Consider the following 19,857-nt stretch of genomic DNA (forward strand, 5'->3'; position numbering starts at 1 on the left):
TACAAAACCAGATGCCGGCCCCCAGCCCTACTCCCTCCCCGCTGATACATGCGCTGTGCAGCATCGCGGCAGTGTAAATTGCAGCATTTGCTCCATAAGACGCACTGCCATTTTGCCCCCACTTTGGGGGGGGGATACGGTAAGTGTCTGTACGATCTACATGACATATTGCCTGGGTGTAAATCAGCTGCTGATTTAGATTGTGCTGAGACTTCCTGCTGGGAGAGGGGAAGAAAGCACTTCTTCATTTACAGTCTGGACAAAGCTGCAGTACTAGAATTTATATACACATCACATTCACAGCAGCTTTTACTGTGCTCAGGAATTTCCTTTCTCGTAGATCCGTTTCTTGGCCAATAGGATTGGTGGGGGTTGTTCCCTCTGTAGGGATCAGTTCTGATTCTAGCGGAGGGGACACAACAAATACATCACAAAGCAAATCATATGCAATTCCAGAACACAATTCACAAAGTCAAAAATCCCTGTCCAGCGCAATGGAGATGCGGATGTAGGGACAGAAGGGGGAGGGGATCACAGGAAAGTGCAACCTGTTTCACTGTCAAACAAAAGTTGGTGTAAGGTCCTCTGTAAAGTTTATGACCGGCCGCACGTTGCGGTGATGACTTGGCCACCCATGCAGGTGGTCGGCAGCCTCTGTGTCAGTGGTACAGCTGTCACTAGAGTCACAGGTAGGTGGCGAACACATATCGCAGTACGGTCTGTGACAGTAACAGAAAGTCTCCTCTGAGCTGCTGGAGTCTGACTCAGAACAGAGAGTTTGGGGTCTGAGGGTCTCGGTTCCCGTGTTGCTCCGGTGAGTAGCATGGCCTAATCTCCTGGGAGGTTCTGGTGGCTCTGATAATTTGGTTACCCAAAGACCACCATTTTCCTGGCCACGTAACTCTGTGTCCCTCATTAGGACAGATGGATGATAACGTTCAAGGTTTTTGTCATCCGGTCTTAGATCACCTGTGTCGTCTCTTAGGGGGTTTGCCCCATTATTTCTGTCTCTGGCCCCGATGAGACACCGAGGTGGAGGCAATACAGCTCTAGAGTACTGTGAGGACGGGAGGATGTTCCTGCGGCCGTATCCGTGGCCTCTTCGTCTCCGTGCTATGTAAGGGGACACGCTGATGCAGACGTTGTGGAAACCTTCAGGGGGATGTGAGATGGCTTCTCGTTGGATGCTGTGGCTGGCACGTCTCTGCCTCCGAGGAGACAGCTGACAAGATCCGGACAGAGTCTCTATACTGAGCTCCCTGAGAATCTCCTGAAGCTTCTCACTGCTGACGTAGTTCACCTTCCTTGACAGTTTCTCCCAAGCCTCGGAGGGGCCGTCCACTAATTTCTCTACGTACTCATTGTTGACAAAGCCGACGTTTCTGGAGACTGCAGCCAGGTCATTGTCTGCTTTGGGTTCTGGAGATGGAAGGACAACCTCTTGGAAATCGCCTCCTTCCTCAGCAGAGGGCTTCACGTCTTCACCTGTGCATTTCACAGCAGCCTGGACGGACAGACTGTGGTTTACGTCATCGTCCGGAGCCCTGGTCGAGGGTCCTTTATTTTCACTTTTAGCAGTGGTCTCGTCTGTAGCTGCTTTGTGCTGATTGATGGTCAGCGTGGAGGTGGATATCGCGGACACTTGTGTAATTTCCACGCTACATTCTGACTTCAGGAGCTCCACCAGCTTCTCCTTGGCATTGATCACCTGCTCCTGGAGACTTTCTATCACAGCATTTTTCTGTCATATGAAAGAAACAGACAAAGCGCTTTACATCCAGAAGCCAGCCTCAGCCACCATATAACGCAGCAGAAAACCCACCTGACATAATAATTCTCACGGCTGATGATTTGTTACAATGTATCCAATCTATCTGTCAGCTAAACACATTAGTATCACACATCTATCTCCTGTCCTTATGGTTTGTTACCTTTTACCTGCAATGATACATTGTATCAGCCCGTGATGTTACGGCCTCCTCCCCTAGTCAGGTCGAGATAGATTAGTGCGCGTATTCGGCGTTTCCTATGGAATGGGTTTTCAAAACAACGACCAATATTGAAGGGAGTCCGTCAGCAGGACATTCCCTGTTACACCAGGCACCATGCCTTGTAGGCCTCGCTCAGCCCAATGTAATGACACCTTTCACTTAGTGATCCATTGCTTAATTCTGGAGAAAAAATACTTTGAATCCATATGCAAATGAGCAGTTAGGTGCACTGAGGGCGGGCCTAAGCCAGTCTGTACACTCTGGCTCCTCCTCCTTCCACTGCCAGACATTCCCTCTCCTTGATTGGCAGGACAAGGCAAGATGACGGTGCAGGAACCTGACCGTGTAAATCAAGACGGGGGCTGGCAGAGGAAGCAGGGTGCACAGAGCGGCTTGGGCCTGCCCTCGGTGCACTTAAAAAGTGCTTTTTTTCCTCCATAATGAAGCAATGGATCGCTAAGTGAAAGTCATCATTCCGTTCAGCTGAGCTAGCTCCACGGGCTGGGTTAACCTGCAGACGGACTCCCTTTAACAGAAGGTCCTTCACTATACTATGCAGTGTATGGGCGGCCTACATGCTTGTCTCTTTAAATATGGACACCACAAGAGATCTAAAGCTGGCAAACAATCTACGGCTCCGCTCAATAAAGGGTCTCCCGATTGTCCCCCGAGGGCAATAGGCTCGGGCCTGGTGGATGTCAGATGTCCTGGCCGCAGCTCAGCTAGTAACGTGGCTGAAGATTAGTGGCCCTGCCTCAGTAATTGGGAAGAACCTGTCGGTGTCACCTCGGTCAGCAGCCGCCTCATGGAGGTGTTCTCTCCCAGCAGGTGGTAGATCTGCTCTTCACTGTACATAGACCTTATACTCTTGCAAGGACTGTTGAAATATTTGGCCATCTGCACGTTGGTCTGACTTGGCTCTTCTTCAAACTGCTTCCACTGCAAAAGCTGAGGAGACAGAGCAGATACAAGCGTCCATTACAAAATGTATTCCGAGGGTGGACAGCAATACTATGTGAGGGAGGCCATCTCTACTGAATGTGAGGAGCAAGAGTAATGGAGCGGAGCAAGGTTTGGGTTTGGATGATGGAGACAGATTTGGTTTGCATTAGAAGTGGCTAGATAAAAAAAAAAAATCTCAAAAATCCCTCCTGCAGCTGAATGTGTGTTATGTGCAGATTTTGGGTCTTGGTTTCGTATATTAGCTTCCTGGTAATGTCAGCGCTGTGCCTTGTGCTCTCGGACATGTCCCCTAGCTGCTCCCTCTCACAGACACTGATGCTGCAGCTGCATCCCCCCCCCCCTCCTCCTCCCTGTTTGATCGATCTGGACGTTCTCTGCCACTTCAACAACCACTGTCAGTATTAGGAATATTCTCCCTGTTTTCTTCTATATTTAAGGCTACTTTCACACTAGCGTTTTTTGCAGAGCCGTCATGGATCTGCAAAAACGCTTCAGTTACAATAATACAACTGCATGCATCTGTCATAAACGGATCCGGTTGTATTATGTCTTCTATAGCCATGATGGATCAGTTTTGAACACCATTGCAAGTCAATGGGGGGACGGATCCGTTTGCTATTGTGCCAGATTGAGTCAGAGAAAACGGTTTGGCTCCGCTTCGTCAGGCGGACAGCAAAGCGCTGCAGGCGGCCTCCAGAGCGGAATGGTGACCGATCGTAGGCAAACTGGTGCATTCTGAGCTGATCCTTTACCATTCAGAATGCATTAGGGCAAAACTGATCCATTTTGGACCGCTGAGCCCTGAACGGATCTCACAAACGGAAACCAAAACGCCAGTGTGAGAGTCGCCTAAGTCGTTTGGCAGTGGCTTTACTGGCTTCTAAGACGGCTTGTCCTCCTGCATATAGATCCAGGGCACCTGATCTACAAGGTAGGGGAGAGCTCCAGTCTGTGACCCGTTGTACCAGATACTTCCATGACTATGCATGTGTTCTTAGGCTTCTTTCAGACGGGCGTTGTGGGAAACGGTGTGGGTGCGTTGCGGGAACATGCGCGATTTTTCAGCGCGAGTGCAAAACATTGTAATGCGTTTTGCTGGCACGTGAGTAAAATCGGCATGGTAAGCGCAGCCCGGCTTCTCTTCTGTGCTGTGTACAGGAAAAAGACCTGTGGTGATGTCACTCCGGTCATCACATGGTCCGTCACATGATCCATCACCATGGTAAAAGACCATGTGATGACCGGAGTGACATCACCACAGGTCCTTTTCCTGTACACAGCACAGAAGGGAAGCCGGCTGCGCGAGCAAGTGGATTAAGGTGAGTTTAATTATTTTTTAACCCCTCCAGCGCTATTGTACTATGCATTCTGTATTCACAATGCTATTATTTTCCCTTATAACCATGTTATAAGGGAAAATAATAAAGATTGGAGACCGATTGTCTCCTAGCAACTGAAAATCGCACTGCATCCGCACTTGCTTGCGATTTTCACGCAGCCCCATTCACTTCTATGGGGCCTGCATTGCGTGAAAAACGCACAAAATAGAGCATGCTGCGATTTTCACGCAACGCACAAGTGATGTGTGAAAATCACCGCTCATGTGAACAGCCCCATAGAAATGAATGGGTCCGGATTCAGTGCGGGTGCAGTGTGTTCACGTCACGCATCGCACCCGCGCGGAATACTCGCCCGTGTGAAAGGGGCCTTAGAGGGGTTATCCAATATTGGAGAAATCTGGCTGCCTCACACCCGTCCACTGGTGCAGTGTTGCACCTCAGCCTCTTTGAAGAGAATAGGACTGAGCCACAATACCAGACACAACCTGTGGACGGGTGTGAAGCCTTGTTACCGAAATCCTGGACAACCCCTGTACAGGGGCCCCTTCCCACGTAACATCTCAGACCCTTCTATTTGGAGAGTTTGCCATTTATTTATTTTTCAAGGGGTTTTATTTTCTAGAAGCTAAATTGAATTTTTAATTATTTGTATTTTTTATTATTACATGCGGATTTGTACCTGTGATGGTTCTATACTGCAGTGCATTACACCTGTCATTTCCCACAGAAAGGCAGCCTATTACACCCTGCCTCTGGGAAAGCCTAATTGTACCTGGCAGCCCAGGAGGTGTTTGTTCGGCCTCCAGCTGCCATAACGACTATCGGCACCCGCAGAAGGAGCCCCCTGCTTCTCAAACCACTTACATGATGTGGTTGCTATTGACTGTGGCAACTAAATGGTTAAATGACCAGGATATGATGCTCCTCCCACCTGATCACCCGATTCTCCCGGCACAGAACGCCCGCCTAATACTTGGACTAGAGCGCCATAGAAAGGCGTACTGGTGGTCACTAACCTGGCACGGTCCCTGCAGCTTCTCACCGTCCAGACTGGTATCACAGACTTCGGTAATTACTAAGGCGACTTTCACACTAGTGTTTTTGTTTTCCGGTATTGAGTTCCGTCACAGGACCTCAATACCGGAAAAAAACGGATCAGTTTTATCCTAATGCATTCTGAATGGAGAGCGTGCTGCAGTTTTCTCTCCGGCCAAAAATACTGATCACTTGCATGCGAAGACCTTTAAAAATGCAAAAAAAATATTATACCGGATCTATTTTTCCAGATGACACCAGAGAGACGGATTCGCATCCGGATCCATCTCACAAATGCATCCATTTGCGTCTGGACTGCACGCCGGAGTCCTCTGCCGCAAGTGTGAAAGTAGCCTAATAGGAGACTCGGCGTCTGGCCGCACACCTGGCCTCACGGAGGTATGTGACTCAGGGGCGGCTGAGAGCAGGATGCCTCATGTTCCTGTAAAGTGTAGCCTCCGGTACAGAATACGATGATCTGCGTCCTGCCAAGTCCTCCACCGCCCCCTACTGGAAGCAAGAACCACAGACTCCAATATCCGCTGCACAGTTCACTGAGGACATTTCTGACATGTTGTGGTGACAGAAGAGCGTGTGCCTAACGAAGAGCAGCAGAGACACATGGAAGAAAGAGGAGCAGGAACTGTGTTCAAGGCAAGGCTGATAGCAAGGAGCCAAGGGTCCGAAACACTGACACAGGTATTACTGAAGGAACTGCTCCTTGTGATTGATGGATGACCACACAGCAAGATGTCCTCCTTAGGCCTCATGCACACGACCGTTGTGTGCATCCGTGGCCGTTGTGACGTTTTCCGTTTTTTTTCGCGGACCCATTGACTTTCAATGGGTCCGTGGAAAAATCGGAAAATGCACCGTTTTGCAGCCGAGACCGTGATCCGTGTATCCTGTCCGTCAAAAAAATATGACCTGTCCTATTTTTTTGACGGACAACGGTTCACGGACCCATTCAAGTCAATGGGTCCGTGAAAGAACACGGAGGCACACAAGATTGGCATCCGTGTCCGTGATCCGTGGCCGTAGGTTACTTTCATACAGACGGATCCGAAGATCCGTCTGCATAATAGCTTTTTCAGATCTAAGTTTTCACTTCGTGACAGTATATTCTAACCCAGAGGCGTTCCCATGGTGATGGGGACACTTCAGGTTAGAATATACTAAAAAAAACTGTGTACATGACTGCCCCCTGCTGCCTGGCAGGTGCTGCCAGGCAGCAGGGGGCCGACCACCCCCCTCCCTCCCCTGTAGTTAACACATTGGTGGCCAGTGCTGCCGGCACCCCCTCCCTCCCCTGTAGTTAACTCGTTGGTAGCCAGCCCCCCCTTCCTCCCCTGTAGTTAACTCGTTGGTAGCCAGCCCCCCCCCTCCCTCCCCTGTAGTTAACTCGTTGGTAGCCAGCCCCCCCTTCCTCCCCTGTAGTTAACTCGTTGGTAGCCAGCCCCCCCCCTCCCTCCCCTGTAGTTAACTCGTTGGTAGCCAGCCCCCCCTTCCTCCCCTGTAGTTAACTCGTTGGTAGCCAGCCCCCCCCTCCCTCCCCTGTAGTTAACTCGTTGGTAGCCAGCCCCCCCCTCCCTCCCCTGTAGTTAACTCGTTGGTGGCCAGTGGGCCCTCCCCCCTCCCTCCCCCTCCTAATTAAATTCTCCCCCCCTATCATTGGTGGCAGTGGAGAGTACCGATCGGAGTCCCAGTTTAATCGCTGGGGCTCCGATCGGTAACCATGGCAACCAGGACGCTACTGCAGTCCCGGTTGCCATGGTTACTTAGCAATTTGTAGAAGCATCATACTTACCTGCGAGCTGCGATGTCTGTGTCTGTACTCTCCACTGCCACCAATGATAGGGGGGGAGATTTTAATTAGGAGGGGTAGGGAGGGCCCACTGGCCACCAACGAGTTAACTACAGGGGAGGGAGGGGGGGGGCTGGCTACCAACGAGTTAACTACAGGGGAGGGAGGGGGGGGCTGGCTACCAACGAGTTAACTACAGGGGAGGGAGGGGGGGGGCTGGCTACCAACGAGTTAACTACAGGGGAGGGAGGGGGGGGCCCACTTGCTACCAATGAGTTAACTACAGGGGAGGGAGGGGGGGGGGCCGCCGCACTGGCCACCAATGAGTTTAAAACGGGGGGGGGGGGGGGGGTCTGCCCCCTGCTGCCTGGCAGCACCTGCCAGGCAGCAGGGGGCAGTCATGTACTCAGTTTTTTAGTATATTCTAACCTGAAGCGTCATCACCATGGGAACGCCTCTGTGTTAGAATATACTGTCGGATCTGAGTTTCACGATGTAACTCATATCCGACAGTATATTCTAACAGAGGCGTTCCCATGGTGATGGGGAGGCTTCAAGTTAAAATGTTCGGGTGTCCGCTTGTGAGCTCCGTTTGAAAGGGCTCACAAGCGGCCCCGAACGCATCCGTCCAGCCCTAATGCATTCTGAGTGGACGCGGATCCGAATGCATCAGTCTGGCAGCGTTTGGCCTCCGCTTCGCTCAGCAGGCGGACACCTGAACGCAGCTTGCAGCGTTCGGGTGTCCACCTGGCCGTGCGGAGGCAAGCGGATCCGTCCAGACTTACAATGTAAGTCAATGGGGACGGGTCCGTTTGAATATGACACACTATGGCTCAATTATCAAACTGATCCGTCCCCCATTGACTTTCAATGTAAAGTCTGGACGGATCTGTCTGAGGCTACTTTCACACTTAGAAATTTTTTAACAATATAATGCAGACGGATCCGCTCTGAACTGAGCCACCGTCTGCATTATATGAGCGGATCCGTCTCAGACGGATCCGCTCTGAACGCAAGTGTGAAAGTAAAGGGACTCCTGACTTTACATTGAAAGTCAATGGGGGACGGATCCATTTGCAATTGCACCATATTGTGTCAACGTCAAACGGATCCGTCCCCATTGACTTGCATTGTAATTCAGGACGGATCCGTTTGGCTCCACACGGCCAGGCGGACACCAAAACGACTTTTTTTTCATGTCCGTGGATCCCCCACAAATTCAAGGAAGACCCACGGACGAAAAAACGATCACGGACCTACGGACCCCGTTTTTGCGCACCGTGAAAAAATACTGTCGTGTGCATGAGGCCTTATGCCGAGGAGCATTACTATACCTGGCAATAATTGTCAGCTCTCATAGAGGTGAAACCTGAATATGTAATGTATTGTACAAAACACTACTATAATACTGCCTCCTGTGTACAAGAATATAACTGCTATAATACTGCTCCATGTACAAGACTATAACTACTATAATACTGCTCCTATGTGCAAGAATATAACTACTATAATACTGCACCTATGTACAGGAATATAACTACTATAATACTGCTCCTATATACAAGACTATAACTACTATAATACTGCTCTCTATGTACAAGAATATAACTACTATAATACTGCTCCTATGTACAAGAATATAACTACTATAATACTGCTCCTATGTATAAGAATATAACTACTAAAATACTGCTCCTATGTACAATAATATAACTACTATAATACTGCCTCCTATGTACAAGAATATAACTACTATAATACTGCTCCTATGTACAGGAATATAACTACTATAATACTGCTCCTATGTACAAGAATATAACTACTATAATACTGCTCCTATGTACAAGGATATAACTACTATAATACTGCTCCTATGTACAAGAATATAACTACTATAATACTGCTCCTATATACAAGAATATAACTACTATAATACTGCCTCCTATGTACAGGAATATAACTACTATAATACTGCTCCTATGTACAAGGATATAACTACTATAATACTGCTCCTATGTACAAGAATATAACTACTATAATACTGCTCCTATATACAAGAATATAACTACTATAATACTGCTCCTATGTACAAGAATATAACTACTATAATACTGTCTCCTATGTACAAGAATATAGCTACAATAATACTGCTCCTATGTACAAGAATATAACTACTATAATACTGCCCCTATGTACAAGAATATAACTACTATAATACTGCCCCCTATGTACAAGAATAAAACTACTATAATACTGCCTCCTATGTACAAGAATATAACTGCTATAATACTGCTGCTATGTACAAGAATAGAACTACTATAATACTGCTCCTATGTACAAGAATATAACTACTATAATACTGCCCCTATGTACAAGAATATAACTACTATAATACTGCTTCTATGTACAAGAATATAACTACTATAATACTGCTCCTATGTACAAGAATATAACTACTATAATACTGCCTCCTATGTACAGGAATATAACTACTATAATACTGCCTCCTATGTACAAGATTATAACCACTATAATACTGCTCCTATGTACAGGAATATAACTACTATAAAACTGCTCCTATGTACAAGAATATAACTACTATAATACTGCTCCTATGTACAAGAATATAACTACTATAATACTGCTCCTATGTACAAGAATATAACTACTATAATACTGCTCCTATGTACAAGAATAAAACTACTATAATACTGCTCCTATGTACAAGAATATAACTACTATAATACTGCTCCTATGTACAAGACTATAACTACTATAATACTGCCTCCTATGTACAGGAATATAACTACTATAATACTGCTCCTATGTACAAGAATATAACTGCTATAATACTGCCTCCTATGTACAGGAATATAACCACTATAATACTGCTCCTATGTACAAGAATATAACTACTATAATACTGCTCCTATGTACAAGAATATAACTACTATAATACTGCTCCTATGTACAAGAATATAACCACTATAATACTGCTCCTATGTACAGGAATATAACTACTATAATACTGCTCCTATGTACAAGAATATAACTACTATAATACTGCTCATATGTACAAGAATATAACTACTATAATACTGCCCCCTATGTACAAGAATATAACTACTATAATACTGCTCCTATATACAGGAATATAACTACTATAATACTGCCTCCTATGTACAAGAATATAACTACTATAATACTGCCCCTATGTACAAGAATATAACTACTATGGGGGCGGAGCCTGGCTGCCTAGCTGAATGGCTGTGTGTTGCTGAGCTCCTACACCTTACCGGTGAATTAACCCCTAAAATACGCATATAGCATCGCTTTTATGGGCAAAACGGGCAAGGATCGAGTTAAAGATCAAGCTGATCCATCTCCTATGAGATCCAGACAAGCTGATATGGATCATTTCCTAAAAAAGCATCCGAAGCTGAGGACGGCTGAGACCCCCAAGATGGCCCCCGCTATAGCCCCAGCATCTGATATGGGGGAAGACACAGATGGCGGCAGCGTCTCAGATGCCTCCACCTGCAAGTCTAAGAGGCAGAGAGGCTTATTCACTAAAGCGGCACTACTGGAGGTGCTGAATTCGGCTCTGGCTCCGATTAAAAAGGATTTATCCGAAATTAAAGAAGATCTCCGGAGCATCGGCCACCGCGTGTCTGATCTGGAGGGCGCGCAGGAGGCGGCCCTCCGACGGGAAGAGAAGACATACAAGGTGATCAATTCGCACACTGACCTTCTCAACGATGCGCTCCTGAGGGTTGAAGACCAGGAGAACCGGAGCCGGAGGAGGAATCTGAGGATCCGCGGGCTGCCTGAGGTGATTGCGAATGAAGCGCTGGAGAAAGTGGCGCGAGAGGTATTTGCTGACCTGCTGGGGCCTGAGAGAGCGGAGCGCATAGTGATAGAGAGGATCCACAGGGCGCTTAGGCCTAAGCCGAAGAACACCGATCCCCCAAGAGATGTCATATGCGGCTTGCTCAGCTACATTGACACCGCAGCGCTTATGAGGGCCGGCAGAGAATCGGAGCGCCTGCACTATGAAGATACCCTGATTATGTTTTTTCAGGACCTGGCCCCGTCCACTTTAATGAAAAGGCGCATCCTCAGGCCTCTCCTGGATGCTCTCAGAGCATCAGCTACCCCATTCAGGTGGCTTTATCCGTTCGGGATCGCGGTCCTTAAGGACGGACGCCAAGTCTCCATCCGCACGCCAAAGGATCTTCAGGCCAGCTGGGATCAATTGGGACTGAGCCCGATTGACATCCCCTCCTGGATGCCAGCCGACATGGAGGACCCCCCCCTTCCGCCACCTCGGGCGGCGGAATGGCGTCCTGTTTTCAATAAAAAGTCGCCCAAAGCCAGGGCTGAAAAGTCTGACCGCTCTCCTATATGAACGGGGGAATCTCTTGTGGTGCTTGCCGTATTGTTTCCAGCTCCATTCAGCTTGCCTGGGACTTAGTGTCTTAGGATGAAGTGACTGGGAGCCTTCCTGAAGTTATGAGCCTGAGTTCAGGACAGTCATGTCCACCTGTTGTGGAAATCATTATTCCGACTTCCAGCTCTTGCTCACCCAGTCCTAGTTTTTCAAATGGTTTATATGCAGTTCTTGTTCTTGCCTGCTTCTTGCCCCTTCTTTTTTGATCTGCAGGGGTTAACCCGGTTCTACCTTTTAGGTCACCTTTCCCTTGTGTGATGGCCAGTAAGTGGCCCTCTATAGCTCTGCGGGACCCCCCACCTGACAGACCCCGGCTGGTAGCCGTAATGAGAAAGGGTCGTACAGTCGGGTGCTCAGTAGAGCTCTCTCTGCAATATGTCTTTGCATTATTATGTACCTTACCTGTTTGTCTCCCTCCCCCCTCCTACACCATCAGATGTCATATTTTGCATTGTCAGATGCTGATTGTCTGCTTTCTTTTTCAGAATGTCGTCTATTGTGATCTCTTCCTTTAACGCCCGGGGAATGAACGAGCCTTGCAAGCGGTCCCAAATCCTGGCCCTTTTACAGAGGGATAAAGTGTCTATAGCCTTCTTCCAGGAAACCCACTTCCGAGAGGGTAAGACCCCCATATTGCCCCCCAAACGGTTTTCCCAGTGGTACCACAGCACGTATAGTTCGGCTAGCAGGGGTGTCAGCATAGCGATCCACAAACAGCTCCCCTTTAAGCACTCTGCCGTCTCTGCAGACCCTGAGGGTCGTTACCTGTTTGTTAAGGGCACTATCGCTGACACTCCTGTTACCCTGGCAACTGTATATGCTCCCAACAGAGGGCAGGTTGCTTGGCTCGTTCAGACCCTTGGCTTATTGTCCTCCTTCCAGGAGGGAATGGTTATCTTGGGAGGTGATTTCAATGCTACCCTTGAACCTGCACTAGATTCTTCAACTGGGAAATCTGCCATTACACACGTTCACTTGAGACGCCTTAAACGTGCCCTACAGAAGCTGGGAGTTTTAGATATATGGCGTACCACTAACCCCACTGGTAGGGACTTTTCCTTTTACTCAGCAGCTAAACTGTCCTACCACAGACTAGACTATTTATTCCTATCTAAGTCCTTTGCTAATAGAGCTATCGGATCCCACATAGGGAATATCACCCTGTCTGACCATGCCCCTGTGTTCCTGAGTGTTTCTCTGCAGGACCTCCCAAAGAGGGAATGGAACTGGCGCATAAATGAGACCATTATTTCAGATCCCTCCCATGCTACTAAACTCTCCTCTATCATAACGGATTTCTTTAAGTCCAATACTTCAGGCCCTGATGCACCCTCCCCTTCCATTGTTTGGGAAACCCATAAAGCGGTCCTGAGAGGGGAACTAATAGCCTTAGGTGCCCATATTAAAAGACAACGAAACCAGGCTATGGCGACACTTCTTTCCCAGATTCAGGCTCTAGAGCTATCGCATAAAACCTCCCAGGCCCTCAGCTGTGTCTCAGAGCTCGCAGAAGCCCGCACTAAGCTCAAAAACCTGATGAATGTCACATCAGCCAAGCTGTTACTCAGAGCCAAATTCCGTTCATATGCCCACGGGGACAAAGGAAATAGGTTAATGTCCGCCCTAGTCAAGAAGCAGAAAACTGATTCCTTTATTTCTGCAGTCAAGAATGATAAAGGAGTTCTACATAAAAGTACGCCGGATATTGCTGAGTCCTTTTGTTCCTTCTATAGGGACCTTTATAATCTTAAAACACCAGACGACTTATCACCAGAACATCTAGGGGAAGCAACGGAGAAATTCCTCTCCTCCCTACAGCTACCTACCATTACCCCAGCGCAGTCTGTCCAGCTCTTATCTCCCATCACTGACACTGAAATTAGCAAAGTCCTCTCCTCCATACCCACAGGGAAAAGCCCAGGCCCCGATGGTTTCACCATTTCTTACTATAAAACCTTTAAGCACATTTTAATCCCCCATTTTAATATCCTATGTAACTATTTACTTCAAGGAGGCTCCCTCCCGCCCCAGTCGCTCTCAGCCCACATCACGGTAATTCACAAAGAAAATAAAGACCCCCTAAATTGTGGGAGCTACCGCCCAATTTCGCTCCTAAATACTGACGTGAAGTGGTGGGCCAAGATTTTGGCCCAGCGGATCCAGGCGGTTCTCCCTGGCATTGTCAACGAAGAGCAGGTGGGATTTATTTCTGGTAGACAGGGAAGCGAGAATACAGTCCGTGTCATACAATTGATTACATATGCCCGACAGCACTCAATACCGCTGGCCTTGCTCAGTACAGATGCAGAGAAGGCTTTCGACAGGATTAGTTGGCAATTCATGGCTCGTGCATTGTTGAAATTTGGCCTTCCGGATCAGTTCATCCAATCCATCTTCTCATTGTACTCGCTCCCTTCCGCCAGAATACGTATTAATGGGACTCTCTCCCCTTCCTTTCCCATCACCAACGGGACGCGTCAGGGCTGCCCACTCTCACCTGCTCTCTTTGTCATTGTCATGGAGACCCTGCTGGCCAGGATCAGACAAGATCCGGACATTGAAGGACTCACTGTGAGGACGCAGACTCATCGGACGGCTGCTTTCGCAGATGATCTTTTAGTCATAACGTCCAACCCCCTAACTTCTTTCCCCAGACTTCAGGCCCTTTTTGAAGAATACGGAAAGGTTTCAAACTTTAAAATCAATTACACAAAGTCACAAGCCCTGAATATTACCTGCCCATCTTCTACTGTCGAGACGCTCAAAAGCTCCACTGCTTTTTCGTGGGCTTCTAAGTCAATTCCATTTCTGGGTACTAACATCTCAGCAAATCCGGATGAGCTCTTTGAGCTGAACCAGGCCCCCCTGCTGAAATCCATCAAATCTCACTTGCATTCCCTAAAATTGCCATTTATCTCATGGATTGGGAGGAAGAACTACATCAAAGCCTTTATAGTCCCCAGGCTGCTTTATCTTATTCAAACACTCCCTATCTGGCTACCCCATTCCTTCTTTGTGGAGGTCCGCAGAGTCTTCTCAGCTTTTGTGTGGTCAGGCAGTTCCCCTAGACTGGCGTATGCCACTCTCACTCGGGAGAGGAGGCTGGGAGGCTTTGGCCTACCTGACCTGTACCTTTATTATAGAGCAGCACTGCTAAATAGAGCTCTGAGCCTCTTGTCTTGGCGCCCTCCCGGCCTTGTCTCCCGACTGGAGTGTGATATGCTTTCATATAATGACAAGCTAGTTCTTTGGGGCTTACGCAAATGCACCGCCAACAATAAGTTCACATCGCCCTTATGGAAAGGTTTGTTATTGGAGTGGTCCAAACTATATAGATCCTCCTCCCTCCCGTTTCCTAGTGTGAATCTCCCCATACATTTATTGCAAGCCTATATTCACCCTACCACCTCTAGGCCATCGGGAATCTGGGCATTGCTCTCTGGCTCCACACTACAAGACGTCATGACTGAGTCGGGTGCTTTTGACTGGAGCAAAATAGACGCAATTCCGAGAGCCCAAGAGGCCTCTTTCCTAGCGGCCATGGCCTTTAAAAAGGATGTGGCGCGCTTGACAGCGCTCCCCAAGCCTACTACTGATCCCTCGTGGATGGAAGGGAAACTCTCTACCGCCATCCGCCCTAAGAAGCCTCTCTCCACATTTTACAAGGAGCTACTCTCCTCTGCACCTCCAGATCTGTGGTTCTTAGCTGCCTGGGAGAAGGAACTGTCCATGTCTCTTTCAGAACCTGAAAAAGCGTTTATTCTCACGCACTCGCACGGATTCAACCGTTGCATCAGGATTCAAGCTAACTCTTATAAATTACTCACTAGATGGTACAAAACGCCAGTATTCCTTCATAAGCTTAACCCCGCTATCCCAGACAGTTGCTGGAGGTGTGGAGGAGGACCTGGCTCTTTATCACATATTTGGTGGAATTGTGAAAAAATTAAACCTTTTTGGGAAGAAGTGGTCACAACCATAAATAAGATTTGTAACACCAAGGTCAGGCTAGATGAAAAGCTTCTGTTACTGTGGTGCCCTAATAGCACGCTTACACCTTCAAAGTCTAGCCTACCAACCATGCTTATAACTGCAGCCAGACTACTGGTCCCTCTCCTCTGGAAGAACGACTCGGCTCCCTCGTCCGTGATGTGGATCGAGAAAATTGACCAATTATACCGATTTGAGGAGTTGGCCCATTGGGAGAACCATTCTAGAGCGGTATTTATCAAATTATGGTCCCCCTGGAAGCAATATCGCAAGTTCTAAGCTATGATGTTGTATGACACATGTTAATGGATTGACATCTAACCTAATCCACCCCCCCCCCCCTTTTTTCCCTTCCCTCCTTCCCCTTGTCTTGTGGTCCCTGTCCCTTCAAATACTGTTTAGCTCAGGTTATTGATGGTTTTAGTTATGTAAGCCACCACATGTGATATGTTGTGCCTGATGATTGAGCATTTATCCAGCTGCGCCTGGTACACGAGTTGTATGCCTTTCACATAACTTTGTACCTTTTTCAATAAAAAGAAATTTGACAAAGAATATAACTACTATAATACTGCTCCTATGTACAAGAATATAACTACTATAATACTGCCTCCTATGTACAAGAATATAACTACTATAATACTGCTCCTATGTACAAGAATATAACTACTATAATACTGCCTCTATGTACAAGAATATAACTACTATAATACTGCTCCTATGTACAAGAATATAACTACTATAATACTGCTCCTATGTACAAGAATATAACTACTATAAGTTCATATCGCCCTTATGGAAAGGTTTATTACTGGAGTGGTCCAAATTATATAGATCTTCCTCCCTCCAGTTTCCCAGTGTGCATCTCCCCTTACACTTGCTACAGGCATATATTCACCCAACCACCTCTAGGCCATCGGGAATCTGGGCATTGCTCTCTGGCTCCAAACTACAAGACGTCATGACTGAGACGGGTGCTTTCGACTGGAGCAAAACTGACGCAATTCCGGGAGTCCAGGAGGCCTCTTTCCTAGCGGCCATGGCCTTTAAAAAAGACTTGGCGCGCTTGACAACGCTCCCCAAGCCTACTACTGACCCCTCGTGGATAGCAGGGAAGCTCTCCACCGCACTTCGCCCTAAGAAACCTCTCTCCACATTTTACAGGGAGCTGCTCTCCTCTGCACCTCCAGATCTGTGGTTCCTAGCGGCCTGGGAAAAAGAGCTGTCTATGTCTCTATCGGACCCTGAAAAGGCGTTTATCCTCACACACTCGCACGGATTCAACCGTTGCATCAGGATTCAAGCTAACTCTTATAAATTACTCACAAGGTGGTACAAAACGCCAGAATTCCTTCATAAGCTCAATCCCGCTATCCCGGACAATTGCTGGAGGTGTGGAGGAGGTCCCGGTTCTTTATCACATATTTGGTGGAATTGTGAGAAAATTAAACCTTTTTGGGCGGAAGTGGTTACAACTATGAATAAGATATGTAACACCCAGGTCAGGTTAGATGCAAAGCTTCTATTACTTTGGTGCCCTAAAAGCAAGCTTACCCCTTCTAAGTTTAGCCTACCAACCATGCTTATAACAACAGCCCGACTACTGGTCCCTCTCCTCTGGAAGAACGATGCGGCCCCTTCGGTCGTGATGTGGACCGAAAAAATTGACCAATTATACCGGTTTGAAGAACTGGCCCACTGGGAAGGTCATTCTAGAGCGACATTTGAAAAAATATGGCTCCCCTGGAAACGATTCCGCAAGTTCTAAGCTTTGATTTTTTAGACGGAAAGATACAAGATTGACATCTGCTTTACCCCTCCCTTCCCTCCCTTAGTTCTACCCTTCCTTTGTCTTGTCGTGTTCTCCCCACCATATATCTGTTTCGCAAATTGATTGTGTTTCGTGTTATGTACGCCACCATTTGAGATGTAGTGTACTTGCTGATTAATTAATTTTCCAGCTGCGTCTGGTCCACGTGATGTATGTTATTTTACATAACTTTGTGCATTACTTCAATAAAAAGAAATTTGACAAGAATATAACTACTATAATACTGCCTCCTATGTACAAGAATATAACTACTATAATACTGCCTCCTTGCTGAGAGGTTGTGTGTCAGGAGCTCTCCTGAGGCTTTGGATGTCTGGAGAAAGTCCAGGGAGTGGCCACCCCCGGGGGGGAAGCTCCCCAAGCAAGGCCCAGGCTTCTAGGCCAAATCTGGGAAGCACCCAGACAACTCCGTCAGGGGATGTAAATCCCAAAGTTTCTATGGACAGAAAGTATGTCAGCAGTACCAGTTCCAGCGTAAGAGAAGAAGAAGGAAAAAGCAGAGGAGGACATCTCTGGAAAAGCAAACCATCCAGGAGAATCTGCAGCAGCGTGTGGTGATAGGTTCTGAGCGCAGAAAGTCTGGGGGCATGCAAGCTGTGAAGGAGATCAAAGGCAGTAATGGAGGAAGACCTCAGGGTGCTACCAATACCGTCTCTGCTACACAGCCGGGATCCAGTCGCCCACCAGGAGATTGTGACCCAAGAGCAGTGACAGCAGCCGCAAAACTCCAGGGATTGCGAGGCTCTGCACCAAAAATGCAGATTCTTGTTCCAGGACAGACAGAAACCTGTACTGCAAACAAACAGCCTGCAAAACTCCCCAGCAGCAATCAGAGGCCTCCAGAGCAGCCACCTGAGCTCCACCTGGCTGAGCAGATCCCAGCACTGGTGAGGAGAATGGAGACGCTGAAGAAACATAAGCTGTACCTGCAGAAACAGATAAACTGCACATACAAACTAAAGGCTGCAAACCCAGGGAAGCAGGCCTTACTGGACAAGAAGCTGGACTCACTGGCCAAGGAACTCGCTGACAATGCGCAGGAGATCGACTCTGTCTTGGAGAAAATGGGACCAGTGGGAGAGACATACTGGAACCAGCAGAAGTTTGAGAAGGACAAAAACTCAGGGACCAAATCAACATCTAGGTCTGAAACCCTGCAGTCCCACGTAAGACCCATATTACAGCCGGCAACTCTTCCCTTTGAGGAGAGAGAGTTGTACAAGAAAAGTACATCTAAGAAACAAGAGCCAAGTCCTGCATCAGCCCCCGGTGAGGTACTACAAGTCCCAGCAGTAAGTACTGCACAAAATGAAAACTGTGGACTCTTACCTGATGACAGCAATGAAGTGGCAGTGCAGACACCACAAGTCCCAGGAGGCAGTGCACTGCAGGAGGACTGTGGACTGACACCTACAGGTAACACTGTAGCAGCACCTCAGGGTGTGTCTGAGCAGGACGCTCAGGTCTGTGGGGTGCAAGGGGTTAATACTGAGGACTGTAATGCTGCTGAGATGTTTGATGTCTCTGTGGATGATAATGTCCCAGCTGAGGAGTCCTCTATGGCTGCTGAGATGTCTGATGTCGCTGATATTTCTGTGTGTGATAATGTCCCAGTGGAGGAGTCCTCTATGGCTGCCATGTTTGATGTTGCTGATGTCTCTGTGGGTGATAATGTTCCAGCGGAGGAGTCATCTATGGCTGCTGGGAACATAGAGAACCCTGGTATTGATGGTGGGGAGGGGGCAGTGCAGTCTCAGGCTGAGGAGTTCCCCCCTTTAGTTACACCACAGGCAGCAGAGTCCCACAGTACGGGCGGTCAGCAGCCTACACGTCGCCCCCCGCAGGATACTGGTACTGGTCAGACATCTGGGAATGCTTGGAGTCGGGGTTCTCCATCATTTCCCTCTAACGCCAGATACACAGGCCAGGCCTTCAAGAGAAGGAACGTTGTCAGGTTTAGACATAAAGGGGCAAAAGAAGATGTCCCTGACAGAAGGTGTGTGGTCAGAGACATGTTGTGCACTCAGATGGGCTTCCTGCCAGCCAACATCCTGGCAGTAATAAACCTCCCAGACAGACAGGGCTATGATATTAGCTTCAAGCTCATGTCTGATCTGGACCGGTTCTGGGCTCTCTACACCCGGGTCAGAGATACTGAGGGGTGGAACAAGTTCAGCTTCATTCCCATCTCTAAGCCTGACACTGTAAATGTCACCATTATTTTCTGGAACGAGTCTGTCCCCCCTCAGGATATTATTATCTGGCTCAGAAGGCATTGCGACCTCAAGTCAAACCTGACCAAGACCAGGGATGAGGATGGAATCTGGACTGGGGGATGGAGGGTCCTGGTTACATTACACCAGCACCAGAACATCACCCATCACCTTCCCAATTCCTTCTTCATTGGCCGGGAGAAAGGGGTTTGTTTCTATGCTGGTCAGCCCAGGCTATGC

The 19,857-nt window shown here is 47.9% G+C and overlaps 1 protein-coding gene across 1 annotated transcript in view; it reads right to left on the bottom strand.

Annotated features, from left to right (window-relative positions):
* Positions 1 to 411: 411 nt before the first annotated feature.
* Positions 412 to 19,857, bottom strand: part of GPR156 (G protein-coupled receptor 156) — a 42,092-nt gene continuing 22,646 nt past the window's right edge. The window contains exons 8-9 of the mRNA XM_044274244.1: positions 2,778 to 2,939; positions 412 to 1,741 (exon numbers count right to left, since the gene is read on the bottom strand). Of these exons, the coding sequence (XP_044130179.1) occupies positions 560 to 1,741; positions 2,778 to 2,939 (1,344 nt within the window). The 3' untranslated portion in view covers positions 412 to 559. The remainder of the gene's footprint in view (positions 1,742 to 2,777; positions 2,940 to 19,857) is intronic.

Source organism: Bufo gargarizans, unplaced genomic scaffold (genome assembly GCF_014858855.1).
Source record: "Bufo gargarizans isolate SCDJY-AF-19 unplaced genomic scaffold, ASM1485885v1 original_scaffold_1615_pilon, whole genome shotgun sequence".
In the NCBI taxonomy this organism is placed as follows: domain Eukaryota; kingdom Metazoa; phylum Chordata; class Amphibia; order Anura; family Bufonidae; genus Bufo; species Bufo gargarizans.